The sequence below is a fragment of the Zophobas morio genome, unplaced genomic scaffold, assembly GCF_036711695.1.
Source record: "Zophobas morio isolate AGI-343-1 ecotype UQ-CSIRO unplaced genomic scaffold, CSIRO_AGI_Zmor_V1 ptg000336l, whole genome shotgun sequence".
NCBI lineage: Eukaryota > Metazoa > Arthropoda > Insecta > Coleoptera > Tenebrionidae > Zophobas > Zophobas morio.
Genome location: NW_026972440.1, coordinates 98,431 through 118,673, shown reverse-complemented (window position 1 = coordinate 118,673; position 20,243 = coordinate 98,431). Strand labels below are relative to the sequence as shown.

General features: G+C 34.8%; 3 protein-coding genes across 3 annotated transcripts; all 3 read right to left on the bottom strand.

Annotated features, from left to right (window-relative positions):
• Positions 1 to 710: 710 nt before the first annotated feature.
• LOC135120094 (uncharacterized) lies at positions 711 to 2,898 on the bottom strand. Its single transcript, XM_064044437.1, has 8 exons — positions 2,853 to 2,898; positions 1,977 to 2,036; positions 1,820 to 1,914; positions 1,664 to 1,714; positions 1,348 to 1,468; positions 1,163 to 1,292; positions 977 to 1,108; positions 711 to 926 (listed from the first exon to the last, which is right to left on the bottom strand). Exons 3-8 carry the CDS (start codon positions 1,869 to 1,871, stop codon positions 711 to 713), a joined length of 702 nt encoding a protein of 233 aa, XP_063900507.1. The 5' UTR covers positions 1,872 to 1,914; positions 1,977 to 2,036; positions 2,853 to 2,898.
• On the bottom strand, positions 2,848 to 7,424 carry LOC135120092 (tRNA dimethylallyltransferase-like). Its single transcript, XM_064044436.1, has 12 exons — positions 7,361 to 7,424; positions 7,249 to 7,313; positions 7,050 to 7,176; positions 6,912 to 6,993; positions 6,787 to 6,856; positions 6,577 to 6,704; positions 6,277 to 6,429; positions 6,000 to 6,217; positions 5,868 to 5,941; positions 5,662 to 5,814; positions 5,389 to 5,477; positions 2,848 to 3,047 (listed from the first exon to the last, which is right to left on the bottom strand). Exons 2-12 carry the CDS (start codon positions 7,278 to 7,280, stop codon positions 2,848 to 2,850), a joined length of 1,326 nt encoding a protein of 441 aa, XP_063900506.1. The 5' UTR covers positions 7,281 to 7,313; positions 7,361 to 7,424.
• Positions 7,425 to 9,987: 2,563 nt separating this feature from the next.
• LOC135120091 (HEAT repeat-containing protein 1-like) lies at positions 9,988 to 18,920 on the bottom strand. The gene is made up of 41 exons (XM_064044435.1): positions 18,875 to 18,920; positions 18,757 to 18,825; positions 18,512 to 18,701; positions 18,061 to 18,273; positions 17,839 to 17,965; positions 17,544 to 17,696; positions 17,330 to 17,459; positions 16,882 to 17,065; positions 16,630 to 16,823; positions 16,409 to 16,573; positions 15,953 to 16,256; positions 15,832 to 15,885; positions 15,709 to 15,777; positions 15,415 to 15,624; positions 15,234 to 15,365; positions 15,004 to 15,183; positions 14,876 to 14,947; positions 14,617 to 14,792; positions 14,425 to 14,565; positions 14,133 to 14,360; positions 13,825 to 14,074; positions 13,715 to 13,767; positions 13,510 to 13,641; positions 13,285 to 13,450; positions 13,130 to 13,234; positions 12,868 to 13,076; positions 12,714 to 12,816; positions 12,598 to 12,651; positions 12,476 to 12,544; positions 12,331 to 12,414; positions 12,178 to 12,269; positions 11,981 to 12,114; positions 11,749 to 11,917; positions 11,521 to 11,629; positions 11,339 to 11,463; positions 11,157 to 11,282; positions 10,943 to 11,096; positions 10,566 to 10,883; positions 10,429 to 10,500; positions 10,212 to 10,378; positions 9,988 to 10,155 (listed from the first exon to the last, which is right to left on the bottom strand). The coding sequence occupies exons 1-41, from the start codon at positions 18,890 to 18,892 to the stop codon at positions 9,988 to 9,990; spliced, it is 5,868 nt and encodes a 1,955-aa protein (XP_063900505.1). The 5' UTR covers positions 18,893 to 18,920.
• Positions 18,921 to 20,243: the final 1,323 nt, after the last annotated feature.

Sequence of the window (20,243 nt, the reverse complement as noted above, 5' to 3'; positions counted from 1 at the left end):
AAATACTTGCCTTCTTTCAGCAATTATAAAGTTGAGTATTGGCAATATCCAAGCAGCCAATAAAAACTTTTTTTAAAAAAAATTCATATTTATATACACATTGCTTTAAATTTTAATTTTTAAATAACGAGATGTTAGTTTACCAATAATAATTTGTTTTTCCATCCCTAACAGATACGTACTGAACTTTATGTTATAGCTTAAATATGGTGTTCTTTTTTTTTAGAACTCTCCAAGGCTATAGCAAGGAAGTTAAAGAATAAATAACAGCAGTTGGGTAGTAGATATGATTAAAACCGACCTAAAAAGTAGCTACAAGTTATGAGGAAAAAATGTTTTAAAATTTTTGCTTTCAAAGGCTTTTAAAATATGAATTATAACGTTTTTATTCTTCACCGGAAATACATATAAATATTACTACCTACTTTATGTGGGCTCCCTTAAAAAGCTATAAGTATCAATCGTTGCTATATAAAAAACTTTTTAATTTTTAAATCTTAAACGTCTACAATCTAGTTACTTCACAGTAAGGGGATGAATTGTGTGATAGCAAAAAAGACAATTGATTTTCATTATAAAACCTAATTTACTTTTTATTCTTTTTTAGAGTGGATATGTTCACCAGGCGGTAACACGCCATGCTCAGCAGAAACGAATTAAACACGAGCAGTAATAACGCGCCTTTAATCGTCGAGACTGCCTGATAACGCTTATATAACTTGCTTTTTACGATAATCTTTCATTTCATAATTTTCAATAAATAAATTCTTTGGTAAATTACTGAGATCTATATCTGGGAATAGCGGATGAACAAAAACGTGATCTGGCTGGTCAAAAAAGTCGCAAAGTTCTTTAACGTCCTTGATTCTATTCAAATCAAAGTTGTGAATGATCCTATCAAAGCGAATACTACAAGCACTTAGAACCTAAAAAAAGTTTATTAAACTCTAATAACTAATAGTTAACAAGCGCTTACCATAAACTTAGTGTTAAGATCTTCAAACTTGAGTGCCTCTGCTTCAAGTGGCGAATTCAAGTTTAAAACTTCTTTAATTAACAAGAGGAGTTGATCTCTTCGAGTAATTTTCTTCTTATCGGCTTCTAATCTCTTTGTTTATATTTAAATAAAAAGTCAAAGCTCATAAACATAATACTTTTTTACTTTTTCTATTTGTTCTTCTCGTATTCTCTTTTCAGAAGATGTATATTTTTCCTTCTCCTTTCTCAACCGTTCCTGATTTTCGTGAAGGCCGGAACGATCTAATATTATTTTAACGTCTTCAGCAGGCTGCCTAGTTAAAATTATCGTTGTGGTATCATATAACTAAGTTAAATATACCAAGTTACTCTACGGGACTCATAACTCCTTCAAGTTCAAGCATCCTACAGCGTTCTTTTTCTTTGGAAACTTGCAAAGCCCTCCTTTCCTGATTTACTTTTATAGCTTCTTCAAGAGTCTTTTTTTGAACTTTTCATGTGGAGTTATAATATGAATATTTAGCATAAATACTTTTAAAAATACATTTGAACGCCAACTAACCTTTTAACCTCTTTTAGTTTATTATAGCTAACAAAATTACTGATTTATAGAATAGATGTATTTTTATAGTTGAATCTCTAAAATATGTTGCAAACGCAGATTATAACCACAAGAAACTGATACCTTCCCACATTTTTTTCATGTTAGTGAATACAGATTCTCTGGGTAGCTTATCTACATGTAAATAATAAGTTAAGAAAATTTCAAATTAGTTATTTGATAGCAAATGAATAAAAGCAGTTTTACATAACCGTTATTCTTAAGAAAGGTGTAAAATACCATGACGGAATCTTTGTTGTGTATATAGTTGAAATAAATTAAGAATCTTCATTACATTAACATGTATAGCCCAAAAAAGCAGAACTCCCCAAAAGCTACGTGGTAAAAGAAGCTGAGCAAGAATTCGCTGCCACCACCACGCGAAAAAGCGGAAGACCTGACAGATTAAAAGGTTCAACGCTTTCGAGTTCGAGATCTTCATCTCCCAAGAAAAACTCTATGTTTTACTAAATTTTAAGAAATAAAAATAGTGATTATTTTTTGAATTTAAAATTCAATGAAAGTTAAAATAGAATCATATAATAACGTAAGAAGGCGTATAAGGACTTAATTTAATGATTTCCTTAACTACTTTATCACGTGGTGGTTGACAACTTTTTATAACAACCAATGATGTTGTGCATGCAAGGCAACGAATAGCCCGCTCAGTTAACACACTGGCTTTTGCAGTCTACTCAAGTTTTTATACATTTGTTCCCCATATACTTAGCACTTATAATAACTTCGTTTCTAAGCCATATGTCCTATATGGAAGGGCGTGTAGAAATTGATCTGCCTTGCTATCAAGACAATGTAGTATTGTCTTAACACATAAATCCTATGAATCTAATTTCTACTACTAGACATAGTAGACCTATGTCGCCACTTGCTGTGAATAGTTACTAATAATAAACTTAGAGCAGTTTGTAAAGTATCGCGTTAAAATTAAAAATTACATCGTGTAGAATATATCCGTTAGTATCCAAAAGTAGTACGCTTTATCATTGAGGGCTAAGTAATATAGAATAATGCTTCCATTAAATCTATGATAATTAGGACCAAAAGGACTAGAATGGATCTTTTTACTGGGGACAATATCTCATAATAAAAACTGTTAGTTATAACTATTATTAAAAACATTTTTTGCTTCTCAGAAAGGTATACCACTACTCCTAGAGCAAAATTAAATTCTACCTTTCTGTGTATTAACTATATCTTACAGCCCACATGTCTAACAAATTGGGCAGTTGTTATATATGCTTAAAATTTTAACAATTTAAGATCTGAGGGGCCGCCCCCTCGAGTAGAAGCTCCGTAGTCAGGAAGGTTTGGCTGGCAGTGTCTCCTAGTGGTCTTGGGCGGTTTTTCACCAGCACTGGACCATATGGTGGGAGGTCCGGGTCGGATATCTCCAGTTTTCCCAGTCCTTCGGGACATCGTACACTGGTGGGCACTCGTGCCCTAACCCCTGCATAAGAGGGAAACCCAGATTAGCGGCATAAGGTCTCTTACGAAGACCGGCCGTATTATGCAAGTGCCCAAAAAAAAAAGAAATTAAGATCCCAGATAATATTAGCAAAGTCTACATAATAATCAAGTCATACTTGGTCTTAGAAAATAACCGTTGAAAACTAAGGAGGTATGTCAATTAATATTCTGTCTTTGTTGATTGCAAAGGTGTCAACAATTCTTAGGTTGTAAAATAACAAAGGGGTGAATAAAAAGGATCTTGTTGTCGTAATTCCTCATAACAGAAAAAATTTTCAAGGAATATTTGGAAGACCCCAAAATACATGCTTATTGCAGGAAAAAAAGGACATCTTTGTATATGTTAAGAAAGTACGGCAAGAAAGAGCAAGCATCGAGAAATTCTTTCATAGAGGAGAAAATTTTTACTAAGCAGGAACATTTTAACAATCAAAATGATTGAATAGAGCTCATAGCAGTTCTGAAGCTGCCGAAAAGGGTTCCTGTTGTTCAACGAGTCCATCATCCGGCATCTGTGATGGTTTGGTTGGCGTTATTAGGCTGGAGGCCGCACACATTCGTTTTTGTCAAAAAGGCATGAAAACTGGGGCTAAAGTATATCAAGAAGACATTCAAGGAGGGGAACTGTGAAGTCTCCGAGTACCACAATGTTTACGATTGAGCACTGAATTTTTGAAAGGACACGGGACCAGTCCCGCAAGAAAGGTTTTGTCGACAAAATCTCTTCTTTATTAAATATGGAGAGTGGTCTTCACAAACTCAGAACAAAAGCCCTTAGAGTACAAAATCTGGCACGTTTAGAGGAAAAAGTCTCCTAACTATGTACATTTTAAAATCATATGCTTCGTAGTACAGTGATTCAAAAAATGACGTGTAAAAGAAAGGAGGGTCCAAAAGCGTCCCAAACCATTTTTATTAGGGAGGAAGTCCGAGTCTTCCATTCAAAAAAATTAGTATTTTTTATGAATATATAAAGAAATAAAAATTCTATTTTTTACAACAAAACAAGGAAACAAGCTTAAAAATTTCAAAGCCTCCGACAACTTAGTATAGAAATTTACAGCGGGGTTGAAGAAAACATTCTAAACTCATATTTTGTTACGAAAGTAACGCCTTATTCTCTTCGTTACACTGGACTATTCTATTTGTGGAATACCTAGGTGTCCAATTCCTTATTAACTATTATTTCATACACTAAGAACAGACGCTAGATAATGCGCTAGCGCTTACTTCATTGGATGAAATTATTGAGATAAGTACACTTTCCTCTAAGTAAGCGATCCAGATGGTATAACTAACTTGATGCAAATATCTCTTATTACCGCATACACCATTGTCAAATTGGGAAGATTACCGCGCCCCGGGGGCTTGAGAAAACCGCAAAAGCAATTATTTGTAGAAATTCAGGGTAGAGCTCCTAATTCCTTAAGTACAGTTCGACTTGCGAGTAGGTTATTACACCGCTCAACAGGCCTTGAGACTTTTGTAAAAACGTTACTAAAAAGTCAAGTCTTCAATAAATCCAATTCTTGTACTCTTGATGTTAAAGGAGTTTTTGATAACGTATAGCACAAAAAATTAATTAATAAAACGGCAGATTGAGATATTTTATTGTGCCGTACAATAAGTTGAACCTGTTTGAAAGATAGAAAATTATAAAAACTTAAACCTCCGATCCGTGCTCCCTTTAAACGGGAGCCCCATAAGGCTACCCCTTAGCTTTTTTTTATCCTCACTTCTGAATGTCCAAAGTCAACTATGTTTCCCTTTGTGCAGCACGTTGATGACATTGCAATTTAAGCCCGTTGGTTATATAAAATATGCAGTCACGCTTAGACCTCTTCAAAAACTTGCTCACAGCTAATGCGAGGTCTCATCAATTTCAAGTAGAAGAAAACATGGCTATATAATAGCGAATTCCTCGGTCACTCGCAGACTAAGAATTATGGAGGAACTATTGCTCGTGGGAAGGTCACTTAGACTACTTAACTAAAATTATTAGCAATGTTTCATGCTCTCGGCTATGCAAGACAAGCAAGTTAACTCTCAGTAAGGAGCTGCTTCCTATACTTGCATTGTGTCTTCCCCTTGGATGTGACACTTACGTAAACTACAAAATCTACAAATTTATTTGACTGTGTACCAACGCCCCTGTAATGCACCAAACTGTAAGATTGTACTCATCACATAACTTGTTTATAGTCACTCATAAAAAAAAGCTTTAAATTTTATATAATCCTGAAAAAATGGCTTTTAAAGAATTAAATTTTGGTAATGTTTATAAAAGTAATTTCTAAGTGACAACAGAAACTCGTTAATACTCGTTTCCGTGCTAAAGAGAATGTTATCGGTCTTATACGTCTTCGGGCACTTCGGACCAGAAATGCCGTTTGGCCGAAGACTGCTTAACCTTGTTTAAGAAAAATAGTAATAAAAACGTACCCTCCTTAAATAAATTGCAAAAATTGTAATAAATTAGAAGCGGAAATTGAAATAAACAAATAAAAAAAAGCAGTAAGTAATTGCTATATAATAAGCTAGCAAATCCAGCAACATTAACAAAAACCCAAATAACTAAAAAGAGAATTATGTACATTTCCTGCTGAAAAACTTGATCGGCGTGGAAATATTTGTAAATAGTGTCTATTGCTTCTGGATCAGTTTGCTTTTTGTCATAGAACGAAGACGAGACCCACAAAAAATCGGGATTGCTTCGAAGCCACTTAAGCTGAGATGATGAAAACTGCCTACAAATTTTTTTTTATTTAAAACCGCTAAATAATTAAAAAGTTATAAAAACCTCATTTTAGCACAAAATTCATTCAAAAAAATTATAAAATTTTTACGATGGAAATCTGAGGGCAAGTAACAGCTCTATAAGTTCGAATAATATGTGGAATAAATACACGCAAGTAAAAATATTCTAGCGAACGAAAAAAAGAGGCTCCTCTGCAGAGGCACTATAATACGGCTGTCTCACAGTTTCTAGCAAAGAAGTGACATCGCCGAAACGCTCAAATAACAAATTCTTATCGATTAAGGAAGACTCAATGAAATTCAACGCCTGCTTGAAGCCTAAAATATAAGCGACGTTGCGGGCAAGAGGAGGTTGCAGTCGGCGAAAGCGGGGCTGTTCGAGAATGTCGCTGCCTTCGCCCAATAGAAGCGATGAGAAACGCAAATGTCTTTAGGTCACGTGAAATTCTTACAGTCATATTTCAAGTATAAGTCCAGCACCTCCTTTAAAAAGCCCTCCATAAGCATAGACTGGCAGCGACGGTCCAGAAAACGGTAATAACTTAAGCGATCCTCCCAGCCAAGAAAAACACAACGAAAATCAAAGTCGTCCCTTTTAAACCTTTCTATATAGTAGAGTATATTGGATATAACTTAATTATTTGTACATAACAATAAAAATAATAAACAAGATAATAATAAAATATCCGTAGAAAGTATTAAACAAGAACTGAAAAAAAAGAAAATCTCACATAAACCATAATATAAAAAACCATGCTTATGTTGTGTTGGCGTTTTCCCAGTGGTTTCATAAATTTCCAGACCTCTTATTAATCGGAGCCAGTCGTTACGATTGATGGTTGAGGTGTAAATTGGATCTACCTCTCTTAATTCCAAAGAACTGAAGATTACAGACAGTAAAACAACTGTTAAATTAGATTTACAAATATACTATAAAGTTATAATAAAACGCCAGCTTTTACGCTTCTTCCCAAGTTTTCTCAGCAAGTCTACATTTAATAGTTTCTTTAACTTGGTGGTTAGAAGGTGGTCCTTAAAGTAAATTATCTGACAAAAAGCTTTAAAAAAAAGGTATAAAACTAAGTACCCATGACTCCGTCAATAAGAGTACGTATATAAAAGAGAGTACCACCCACGACCAGAGGTACTTTTCCTCTACTTATAATATCCTCAGGTAAAAAAATAAAAATAGAAAACTGATAAACAATAAAGACATAAAAGGTACTTGAATAATAAGATTTCCTTTCAAGCTAAACTCTCCAGCTGAAAAGTTTTCTACGAAATCTTTGCAATCTAGTAAGTGATGACGAACTTTACTATAAAACTCATAGTTCTCTTTTCCTGTGGAGACTCTTAAACCATGATAAATCTTTTAAACTTAATTATAAAATTTTAGCAAACTGCAGCTTTCATAGCCTCCAAACCTGCTTAGAATCAGCCGAAATAACCTCTCCATTGAGCAAATCCGAAAGTATTACTGAATGTCTTGCTTAAGGTAAAAATTAAAAAAATTTCCATATAATTTAAAGAAATTACTTTTTCCTACTCCTGTAAGACCTGAAAGAACCAGTACTTTATGTTTGAAAGTATACGGCAACTTTATTTGAAATCTCATTCTATTATATAACGTTACACTGTTGAGTGCAATACAACGGGTATTCTAACGACCGATGAATCACGTGGAAGTCTTTTAAGCTCCTACTTTTGAAAACGTGATTGATATAAAAAGAATATGAATAATAAAAGATTAGTTTTAAGCTCAAAGTTGCCCATATATCTGTGTTTCTAATGCTTAGCTAATTAAGAAATTGTGTTCTAAGTTGTAGCTTCTTCATTTCTTGATGCTCTTATAAAAAACAGCCCCTTGGCTGCCCTATATAAAGACTTCAATCGCAAGCAGACAGCGTGGAACAACCCGGATTGAAAACCAAAGAATTTTTTTAAGGCTTGCGCCGTTCGGGAATGGACAAGTCTAGTAGTTTAGATGTGCTGGATATCGCTTTTTTTAACTATTCACCAGTCAACACAAACAAGGGACGTATGCCAATCTCGCTAAAACGAGAAAGACAGTGTGGGCCTTTACTCGATCTGTTATTTAAAACACTTCACTTTTTTCACAGATGCGTCTTTCTCATTATGCCCGCTAAAGTTGAGTACATCCTTGAATTACAAAACATTGCCATATTTGAAGTTGCTATGATATTGGGTCACCACACAACTACAAAATTATATAAATTAGTAAATATTTCTCACTGCCGCCTGAAGAATTGCAAATGCAGACAACTCAGCTATCTTCTTGGTTTAAAAAGTATCTCTTATAGATTTTGTGAATTGTCAGAAAGGTAACCGGAGTCGCTATAGTGCTCCGCTTAAAGCACCTCGCCTTGAGAGAGCTTGCTTTTTAAGAGCCAGCACTAACCTTCTATGCGCAGGATGCTGCGTAGCCATCCTTAGATCACAGCGATCCTTCTGTAATACTCGGTCTTAGGCCCTCCTATCTTCTAAGCATTCTGACCCTTATATTTAGACCACTCGTTTACTTTTTACTTCTAACCTATGTGTATGTATCCACTTGGTCGGCTACAGTAGAGCTTATGTTTTGTTTTTTTTCTTTAAGGCCTTGTATTGTCCCTTGTTCTTTGTTCTGTTCTAACTTAATAGCTTCGGTCAAATAATTATCTATTTTATTTATTTTTGGTAGCTTTCCTTTGGTTGTACAAGCGTTGCCATCCGTACCCAATTTTTCAATACACTTTCTCAATAATGAGCCCCCTATACGGTTTACTCTCCATCGGTATCACCCCGCTCCACTATCGCTGTTTAGTCGTGCTTGCTGACCGATACCACCAATGGGGATAATTTTCAACTTGGAGAAGAAATATATACTTACTTTTTATCACACAAAGACACAATCTCCACGAACGCGGTAACTCCGTGGGGCCGCTTTTAAGTGTGATAAATAAGTAGTGGCAATGAAAAGCTAAACTTAAGCGTTATAAATTTACTAAGTATGCTTCCGATCAACGCTACAAGCGTCTGCTATCTACGCCCACTATTTACTAGCCATAGCAACCTCGCAGTAACTGTTCGAAGGGACAGACACACCGTGGCTTTATCGATATCTCCAGCTATAATCGCGGTATACCGCTTTTTATCCTAATCTCAGTGTCCTATATGAACAGAGTTTACGCACTGTTGCAATTAATAGGTGAAGCTACAACGACAATTGTCATTCTTGGCATAAAAAAAATATACGTGTTAAACTCGATAGAACTAATTATTTTTTAACAAGCACAAAAGAAAATAATACCGTACTCAATAGAAACAATATTTAAATCAATAACTTACGGTAACTTGATAGTTACTTTCACTTTATACTTTTTTTTTTGTTCTTTTTAAACCCTTAGAGGTTTACAAACAAGCTGGGAAACGGGGTGATACACCTTGAGTTTTTGTTAGTTTTAAAAACAAGGTTATAAAATACTTGCAGCGAGTGGTATATGTTTTTTAGGTACTTATGACAACAAAAATTAACTTACAGGTGCACATACCAGTAATAACATATAATTGGAGAAACTTATAATTCATAAGAACTTAATCCTTTAGCACGCAATAAACTAAAGTAAAAAAAATATCTTTCATGCAATATTGTCCACAAGCTTCCCAAAACAGCTATTGTTAAACAATACGTACTAGCATAAAAAAACAATTCTGGCAGTCACGCTTCCATGCCTTGAAATACTAGACTACTCTTGTCAACACCAAAAAAATTCAGGCTAAAAAATGTGTATAAGGTGCAATTTAAAGAATTTTAAAGATCATCCCTAATAAAAAAATCTTAGAATCCTTTTAAAACTGTTTAATTTTAATAGTTCCCTTTCTACTTCAACTTACAAATGGACAAAAAAAATAACTTTTTGTTTAACTTGAATAATGTAAATAAAAAAGTTTTCTTTTACCACAAAAGCGTCAATAAAGAAATGTAAATGTTAACCTGCAAACAAACTGCTTAAAAAGGCGTTCTACTACGTAAAACTGAACTATTAACAAAATTTCCGTTTATACGCTGTACGAAGAAATCGAATAAAGTTTCTTCATTATTTAGTAAAAAAATTAAAAACTTTAACAAAAAATAAACTATTTATAGATGAATCGAAGGCTTCCTAGAAGTACTGCTGAATAGACTCCCCCAAATACTGCTCAATCGTGTGAATGACGTCCTTTGCTAAAGTTTCTACTTCGCTGGAATCATCTTCCAGACATTCCGCCAGAAATGGAACGCTCTCAGGAAGAAGTACCAAAAACTCCTCGCCGAGTTTCACATAAAATTCCTTTAAAAGAGATCCCGAATAAAATTAAAAAAATATAAAAAAAAACATATGTGAACTTTGATGACGAGTAGAGCAGCAAAGCGAACGCGAGATTCCGAGTGGCGGGTCTTCTGTAGCACGTGGTAGTTTAGCTTCTTCCACATGTCGACATCTTTCACGCTCCAAGCAAGATTCGAGATAGGAGGGACGAGTTTCTCGACAACCAAAGACTTGTAGAGCTCATCTTAACTGAAAGTGAATAAAAAAGCATAACAAGTAAATATACGTTAAAACCATCCAATGAAGATTCCAAGAGATCCAACAATGGCAAATAAACTTCCATAAACACTCCCTTCGAGAAAATTCCTAACCATTCAGCAATAAGAGAGTAACAGCAATAATAACAGCACAAATAACAGTGAAAACAATGCCTTTCGGATCGTAAAGGAAACACGAGTTAAGCGAGGAAAGAAGATAATCAAGAAGCTGGAGGGATGGTCCTTCCTTCAGGAGCCGAAGACACTCCGGAAAAAGTTGGTGCAGATAAACAGTAAAAATCGACTTCAGCGAATGGCCCAGCATCATTATAAGACGATAAAAAGTGAGTTGTCGATTGGACTTCACGGTTTCCTCGGAAGATGATTGGCTCCAGAGCATCAGTTTTGTAAAAAGTGGCTTAAAAGTTGCTTCACTTAACTTCATAACAAAACTAACAAACGAAGCTATACATTCCTTTTCAACCTCATCCTCTTAACAATAAATATTATACAAAATACACGCGAAGCTTCAAAAAAAAAAAAAAAGGAACGTTTGTCGAGCAAAGCAGAAAACGTCGAGCGGAAGTCGAAACAAAGAAGATAAAACTTGAAAATCGTTTTATGATGAGCAACGATACCGCTTCTATTCGTGCTTTTAAGACTTTGATTGACCAATGCGAGCAAAGGAGTAACTGATGAATATTTCTAGTAATGACATTAAAGATAAACTAAACAACAAAAGAAATCATTCATTAAAAATATTACATCTCCATCAGAAACAGTAGCATTACAAAAGTTTATTAATGCTGGAAAGATAATCCGCGGTGGAATATTTTTAGTAAGAGACAGTTGAGCAGCAGAAACGTGGCGGGAGAGCTCAACATCAGGCTTCTAATGGGTGAGAAATAGTAAATACCTTCTTTTACACCCCAGAAATAGTGTAGTGCCTGGAACACTGGAAGGCAAAGAAGAGCAAGCACGCGGTCGATGTATGGGCTCAGGAACTGCGGGAAAGCACGAACTGTGGCATTGACCAATGTAAGACGACTGACGTGTAGAAGCCGGGTGGGTTCTTCATTTTAAAGCATCTGGTTGATATTATTAGTAATAGAAGAAAAAACCATGGTACCCGCGTTTTCTGAGCAGGGAATGGACAACTCCAAAACACGAGGGAAAAGTTTGGGCAGGACACCAATAAGTTTCACTCCAAGCGCAGATATAAATGAGCTCAAGCAAACCTTTCAGATATACAAAAAAAAAATCATTTCGTTACATATAATGAATAATTATGATAGTAATGACAAATATATATTCGTTAATTAATGTCAACAAAAAAAGGGTAAACACAGCAGAGTACCATGGTGGAGGCCACTACGTGGAGGTTGGTGCTGTACAGAAGAGGAGAGTCAACTATAGCCGTTGCAGCTTCTATAAATAAATGCAGATGTTGTTTTCCGAATAATCGTGAAAGAATTTCACAGTTCAGGAGAGCGAGTTGCCTAACAGCGGCCTTATTTACCTGTTCCCTGTAAAAAATAGGAGACAGTACACGTGGAAGTGTGAATATATGTGGCACTAATTATAATGACGTTTCAGCGGAAGTAGCGATGGCCACAAGGGGCTTCAGCATGCCCACCAATAAATTCACGTGGTTTTTATTTGTGACATTCCCGACTTCTTCAAGATTCTTACTAAAAAGAAGTAACGCTCGTTTCATTATATTCTGTACAATATATATATAAATATATATATATAAACATAAAAATATTTAAAGGGATGCATTCACCATATCGTCGTATTTGAGTAGCTCATTTATTAAAGAGTTGAAAGTGGAAGGCGGGAGCAAACCAACAACCGTCTGGAGAAGTTGGGAGGCGACTAAAAGTGTCATTAATAACGATGAAAAAGGAAGAGTCAATAAGGAGATATATAGAAAAACCATCATTTATAGAAGTCCACGTTTTTAATAAAGAGCGCCGGGCATGGCCATTACTCAAGTCAGTCACGTGTCTATTAGCAGTTTCTTTATAAATGCAACAATTTATTACCAATAATAAACTATAATAGAAAAAATAAACAATAACCGGTAAATGCTAAACATTGCCTAAATAGTCCAACGAAAAGATCGTCCTGCAGCGCCGAGTCGGTTACATCTATAAATATATATATGTTTCATCATAAAAACAGAGTTCAATATACCACGTGCCTTGTTGAAGAGATTGGAAGTCAGTGAAGAATGGGCGATCCGTGACGGTTTTTTCTATGAAAAAATGAAAAAGGTTAACGAGCCGCCCAACAAAACCAACTAAAGGATACACTAACTTATAAGAATAACAAGCTGCAGCTTCAGTGTACTGATGGTCCGTTCCGAAACGCCAGGAAGTAGCAAAAAGTATTGCGAAACTGGATCCAAATTTTTGCAGTACTACCAAAAAAAAGTCAATGAGAATTACGACTAAGAAAGCCGTGCAGCCACTTTTGTTTTCTCGGAGCGAGTAGAAGGAAGCACGCTGGGGAGTGCAACGGCCAATAAGAGCATCTCTTCAAAACTTTTGACTTGCGTGCGCAAAGGAAATTGTTGGAGAAGAGAAGCGCAGAAATCGCTTAAGGAAGCTTCGGACGCCTCCACTTCGCTGCAGCATTCTGATTTGCTCGGGATGGCATTGTGTGTGACTTGCAGCAAAACTAATAAAATACTTTTCTCTAAAAAAAAAATAAAAGTTCAAGGAATGCGGTACTAATAAAAGCGGAGAGGTATTTGCACGGCCCAAGGCACGTTATCAAATGAGTGAACAAACAAAGGCGGCGATGTTGTGGTATGTGCCAATAAGCGCTCACGAACACTATTATAAAAGTAAGAAAAAGAAAAAGTTATAAAAGATAAAAATGCTACCCTTCATCATGTCAAGAACCATCGACAAAGATTTCTGTAAATCCCCAATACAAGAAGTAAGCAAGGGAGGAATAAGCTTTTCAAGGGTGTGCCGGATCACATGAAAAGTGTACGAGTCGTCTTGGCGTGATAAGTCCGTCCCCATGAAAGTAAAGATGGACATAATCTATTTAAAAGCAATAAAAAATATACTTAAAAAAAAAAAGAACGATAAGATAAAACTACATTGTGTAAAACTTTGCTGGGAAACGCAGCCGCCATCGTGGCGAGCAGTAGAAGCGCGTGCTGGCGCGTCCTCGGGTTGTCCGTGCCGCGCACACAACGGACAATCAGCTCAACGTTGACAGAAGACTCGATCTTTAATACGAGAAAACAATTATTATGGCATTATTAGTAATATTTTTTATGCAAATAAAGAAATTGTTAATACTTTTCTCCAAAAGTCCTTTTTATGCTTCAGCTTAACAAAGAGACAGTTCAAAGCTTTTCAAAGTAATACAAAATTGAGCCAAAAAAATAAAAAGTTAGCAGTAAGCGAACCGGAAAGAGTCAGCTGCTTTGCATTTTCGACGGAAGCAAAAGTAGTGAAGTCCAAATTGACGCAATGCTCGAGCAAAGCAAAAAAAAGAGGAAAAAGCTCGGAAGGGCGCTGGAAAAAGGTGAGGTGCTGGGGGTCATTCCGCTCAAAAAGTTCAAGAAAAACAATGAGCGTTTGAAGGTCACGCTCAACAAAATTCTTATCAGCGGTCAGACTCTTGCACGCGCGTTTACCGGTTAAACAAGGAAACGCCTAAAAATTTAAAAGATAAGAACTGGCAATTATGAAAAAGAAGTCAATAACACAATACTTCATCATCTTTAATTACGCCCATTCGTTTAAAAAGCCAATGCACATGGTCAGCGGTAAGAGAAAGGCTGCATATTGTCTCCTTAACGGCCGTGACAAAAGTCGGTGACTGGGCCGTGTCTCGAGCAATGTTTAACAAAGCGCTTAACAATTGGTTCTGCACAGCAACGTCACACGAAGCAAAAAATTCTCCAGAAACACGAGATAGAACGTGTGACTGCTGCTGATACTTTTCATAATAAATCATTAATTAATAAATATAAACAAAATAGCCAAAAAAAGGAAGCGGCTACCTTTGGACAGTTGAGCAGCTGAAGAAAAACTTTGAAAAGTTTTTGGCCACGTGAAAGAGCGTCGCACTGGGACGGAACAGATTCGAAAAGCGAAGAACAACTTTCATCAAACATTTCAGCAACACAAGAGAGAAAAGTTAACTGAAAATAAAATATTTAGAAAGTACAGTAAATAGGAATAGTCACGTGTACATCTTCAGTGGATAGGGCCGCCGAATCGCAGCATACAGTCTTCATTAATAATCCAGAAAAAATAACGATCATCTTCTCGCTGCGTCGGTGCGTACTGAGAAGGGTAACCAAAGAGGCGCGGGTCCGGGCGTCGTTTAAAAGGCTCGAAAATTCATAAATAAAACGAACAAGCGCATCTTTAAATAAAAAGTTCAATAATAATAACTATGAAAGATTAATAAAGAATAAACGACACAACTTAATACAAAGCAAGCCTTACCCAGTTTGGAAGAAGTTAAGCACACGTGATCACTAATAAGCATTTGAAGATAGTTCTGGTCCAATAACAACTCTGGTATTTTTTTATAAAAGTAAAAAAACAATCAAAAGGGTTGAAAAACAAAGGACCTTTATCATTGGCGAGAAAAAAGCGTAAAATCTTTAAAAACTTTTTATTAGTAAATACAAGAAACGGCTTGGTATGCTCAGGGATGAGGCATGTGTCAGACACTTCTCGCCATATAAAGCTGTCTTTTAAGTGGCTGATATCAAAAGACGCGTCGGAAGTGCAAATTTCGTTTTCTAAAGCTGGAAAAAAGGTTACAAACGACAACCTTGGAACGGGCAGGAAAAAAAACCATGCAAGAGTTGTAGTGAGGCAGAGCGCTGCTCTTTTGATTCGCTACTGAGACACGTGACCAGGAGAGGAAGCAACAAACAGGAGTACACCTGCAGATTTTCTTTCTCGCAACAAGAAGAAACAGCAACGCCTGGAGTTCCATAATAAGGATAGTAGTAATAACAAAGATAAAGGCCTACACAAAATGCGCAGAGCATTCACGCGGACAGCGTCACATGTTTTTCCAAAGGAAGAAAAGGAAACAAACAAAAACAAGTCGGACAGTGATGTAAAGGAAGAGAGAATATTCGAGAGAAGAGACATGCAAGACCCCTTATGAACCCGCGAAAATGTTTTATTGGCTATAACAAACAAATTGCTCGACACCAAAAAACTTAAAAAGTCCGTCCCTTCGTTTATAGTTGAAGTCAATAAGAAATAAGTTAATGCAAAAACACAGCATATCATATTATAAGAAAATAATGAAAGCAGACTATTTTGTAGGGATGCTGAAAGCTCTACAAGCAAATCCATAAAAAAGGTAAACACTCCAGAGTTTTCCTCTATATTAAGTTATTCTAACAATACTGATTGGCATAAAGTTCGGTGTCAATAACCTTTTTTGTTTAATGAGAGGGTCATCACAGAAAAAGTATGTTTAAGCTTTTTATCTACAATTAGCGGTACGAAAAAAAAAATAGTGGTAATAATTATCCGCTATAATAAATAATAGTAAACCAAGAGCAGAGAAGAGCGGAACAACTAAAGCGGCTTCAGTATGTTTTAAGTCCTTAAAAAGTGTTCCTTTTTTTTCATTAAAAAGTGATTCACTTAAAAGTTTGCATAAAACGCTCGCAAGAAACTCTTCGAGCGTCCCTTTCGGAACTTTATAGCTTTCAGTCCCTATAAATATATATAAAGTGTCTATAAACATGCGCAAGACGAGCACATATTGAGCACCTTTTTCAAAAGTTGATAATAAAAAAGAAACAGTCGAAAGGGCGCCATTTTTAAGCAAAGAAAACGCAACAGATGCAATGAGCTAATATTGACAAATAAAAGCAGCTTAAAAACGGTTTAAAAATATTAGTGGTCATGTTAAATCCTCAATAATTAAAAGTCTTTTATATGATTGGTAAAAAAGGAATGAACGTATAAAAATATGGATGAAAAAGCACAAGAAAATAATGAAACCTCAGAATTCCACCGATTAAGAAATGTACAAAATTCCTTTTTCGGTTTCTCTTTCAACAAATCATAGTGTTGCGAACTATTTAACCATTCAGAAAAGAGAACATGATTCCTCAAAAAATTGGAAGCAAAAAGGCTCTTTTTAAGTCTTCGGCAGATTTTATAATTCTTTTTAAGTATAATATGAACCAAACTGAAAACCGCCGCCAATTCGAAAAAAAAACTTTTTTTTTAGCGAAAAGAAAGCTCAACAAACAGGGCAGGGCGGGCTCCAGAAAATCGTGATGGGCATCGACGATTGTAACTAAAACCTGAATGGACTTGCCAAGCAGTTTCGAGCGAACAGAAGGCCGGTCGGTTATAAATTGTATAATTCCGTTCAATAAAATTAATGCCTTGTCAACTGCGAGCTCTTTTTCTATTTTAAAAAAAAATTAAAAACTTTTTTTCTTTAACAAAGGTGAGGTATCGTTGACCTAACAGTCGGGGGAGAACGGACAGCGCGGCATCGATAATCATGTGGTTGGAAGCATGCAAGGAATCCTTTACGGAGTTGCATACAAAGTCGTCATCATTAGTAATAAAAGGAAGAGCTTGCAAGGCAGCGACGCGAAGTTTACTGACAGGACTCGCCAAGCAGAAGTGAATGGTGCCAAGGCCCTTATAAGAAAACATGTAAATCAATTCTTTATTAAGACATTGTCTACTTTTCTTTTGCAAAAAAATGGTTATTTCCATTATATACATTATTACTATAGTAATAAGTAATATATAAATAAAAAAGTTAAAAAAAATAACAGTGTAAAAAAGAATGTTTCTTTTTAATAATAATGAAAAAGCACATATAAAATTACCCTAATTTCTAACACCAATAAAAAGTGCTTAACAGAAATATTTTATAAATACAAATTTTAAACGCTCTACATTGATCGGTTGGTAACGAGTTCCTTTAAAAGTGTGCATTAGAAATTCCATTAAATGTGAAAACTTTGCTTCGTCCGTGGCTAGGGCGTTTATGCAACAACTTAAAGCTTCGTCCATTTCACAAGGAAAGCTATAATAATAATAATAATAATAATATAATCATAATCATAATAATAATAGTAAGAGTAATGGTAATAATAATGACTGCCGAGACCGAAAAGCCGTCAGCGAAAGGATTTTCGAAAGGCTATTTTTATCAGCAGAATTGACCTCATTATCCATAAAAATTAAGAAAAAATTCTTTAATAAGTTCAGCATTATTTGGCGCGGAAAAACGTTTTTGCTGACCAGTTCAGCCAAGAGGGGCCTAACAAATAATAAGCTAAAGAAAGCAAAGAAGCTTATATAAATTTTAATAATTATAAAAAATAAAAAAAGTCTTCTACTTCCTTTTAAATTAAAAGATTTTAAAAAAAAATTTAACTAATAAAGAAATGAAAAGTTTAAACCATGATTCAAAATTTTTAAGATTCTCCACATCCTTACGCAGAGTATACAATAATGAATCGGAAAAAGCCTTCAAAAACGTGCTTATATCGTACTTTTCATTAAAGCTTAAAATAAGATCGGCAAAAGCTTAAATCAATAATAAGTAAGAATAAATTATAAAAGTTAACCAATTCATTAAAAACCAAAAAACAAAATAGTTTATTCTATAAAATAAAAAAGACCCTCAAATTTGCACAGCTCGATAAAGACGTCGTGGCTAATATCAGCGGCTTGTTGGGTCTGGCAGAACACAAGAAAAGTTTGAAAGGCATAAGGTTGAAGCGAGACGGATAAATTTTCCACGAGGGGATGGAGAAGCGAGTTCAACAAGTGCTTCGAAAAAAAGGCACGTGCCGATAAAGCAGAGGAAATCACGTATGCAGAAATGCACAAGTCTAATTGAATATGTAAATATAAAAAAGTTTTATAAGATTAGTAAAGCAAAAAGCTTTAAATTAAAGATAGTTTAACTATATATAAATTATTTGAATAAATATAATTCATCTGAAAAGTAAAACAAAATGGGAATAACAAATAACAAAACGATAGTAACCAGAGTTTGAAGTAAATTTGAATATATGCAAATAAATATTAAAAATAAAGAAACGCAATAGCAATTTTTTTTTAACTAACCAAAACACTTTTCTCCTAAGTTAAAACCATCAAGGATGCAGGGCAAAAGAGCAATAACAAACTCTTCTTTAACTTCGCTTGAAATTTCAATAGCAGTAGCGATCAAAGCACCATACGAGTTAATGGCAGAAGAGAGTCTAGAGGAATTGTAATCGTAGACCGTTACAAGAGACATTATTGAATTGTGAATCTAAAATGAAAAGTTAACTAAATATATAGTAAAACATAAAAAAGTTAAATAGTACAAATTTCAATAAAGAAACATCTACAGAAATTCGCTGGGCAAAGGAATAACGATCAACAGGTTTTTTAGCCTTTAGAAATTAGAAATAATAAAGTTACATATAAAAAGTTATAAGTTACCTTCTTAAATGCAAACATCCATGCCCAACGGCTAGAAACTTGTTTAAAAGATTGTTTAAAGGAAAAAAGCTTTAATAGCTTGACAAATTCAAAGCTGTCGTGATAGGGAAAAGCGCAAGCCATAAGACTGTCAACGTTGTGCACATGAATATAAAAGTGACGAACAAGATACTCTGTAAATTAGAGTATAAAATTACTAAATAGTTATTTAAAGAGTAATTTTTATAAATAAAGCTGCAATAACAATAAAAAAATTGTCTACCGATTGTTTTATGAGCCGCTTTTAATAAAAAAAAGGGGTTAAGCAGAGTTAAATAAGCTTGAATAGAAGAGTTTAAGTCTGCAACTTGCCGGTCAGTCATTAATCTGCGATCAGCTTTTTTTAACTTCAAAGAGAATATAGTTTCCTCAAACTCTTCAAACTTCGGACTAAGGTAAAAGTTTATTTAATAAACTACGAGATTTGTGTTTTTAATAATAAAAATTAAGGACAAATAGAGAGAACCATAGCTTACAAAGTTCAGCTAATCCATTTAAAGCAAGTCCGTACACAAAGTCTAAATCTGTATCTTGTGCTTTAGTTTTATTAAATAGAAAAGAGGGAGGAGAATCCTTAGATTTTTTTGATAAATTTCCAGTGGCAAAGGACAGGCGTTTTAACTGGGAACTTAAAGATGTCATGATAGAAGTATTAAAATTTATTTTATTAAAATTATTATCTTAATTTTTTTATATTACACTAATATACGTCAATGACTAACCAGACAATAGCAATGAGAAAGCTAATGCGAACGGAGCAAATAGAATTCAAATGTTTGGTAGCGTAAGCGAAAGTCACGTGCCGGTAGGAGAACAAACTAAAGTTTGTATTCCTGCAAATTAATTGTTCACATTTTAAGCAAATGTTTGCTCTTTAAAAATTTTTTATTACAAAGAAATAAAATACAACGCCTAAATAATTGAAATTGTTGTTAATTCTTAATTAAATAATTAAAATTGTAACTCCGCGGATAGTATACAGGAGGCCTAGTGCGTGTCACCGCTCATTCAAACTCACCTTTACCATAAAAGTGCAATTAAATTTTTAAATTTTACTAATCAGAGTTGGGTTTCGTTTGTTAACTTAAGAATGCCAAAGACTAAAAAGAAAAATATTAATAAAGGCATCTCCAGCAAGTTGAATAAGAGTTATAAACGGCTAATAACTACGCGAAGCAAGCAGCGAGAAAGCTTTAAAGATGAGTTAAAAAGGAATTTAGGAGAAATACAGGGAACTAAGACTAAAAATAGTAATCAGCTGAATTTATTAAAAAGTTCAGAGTTAACATCTAAGGAACTTCGAGCTTTAGAAGGGTGTAAGGGTAAAGGA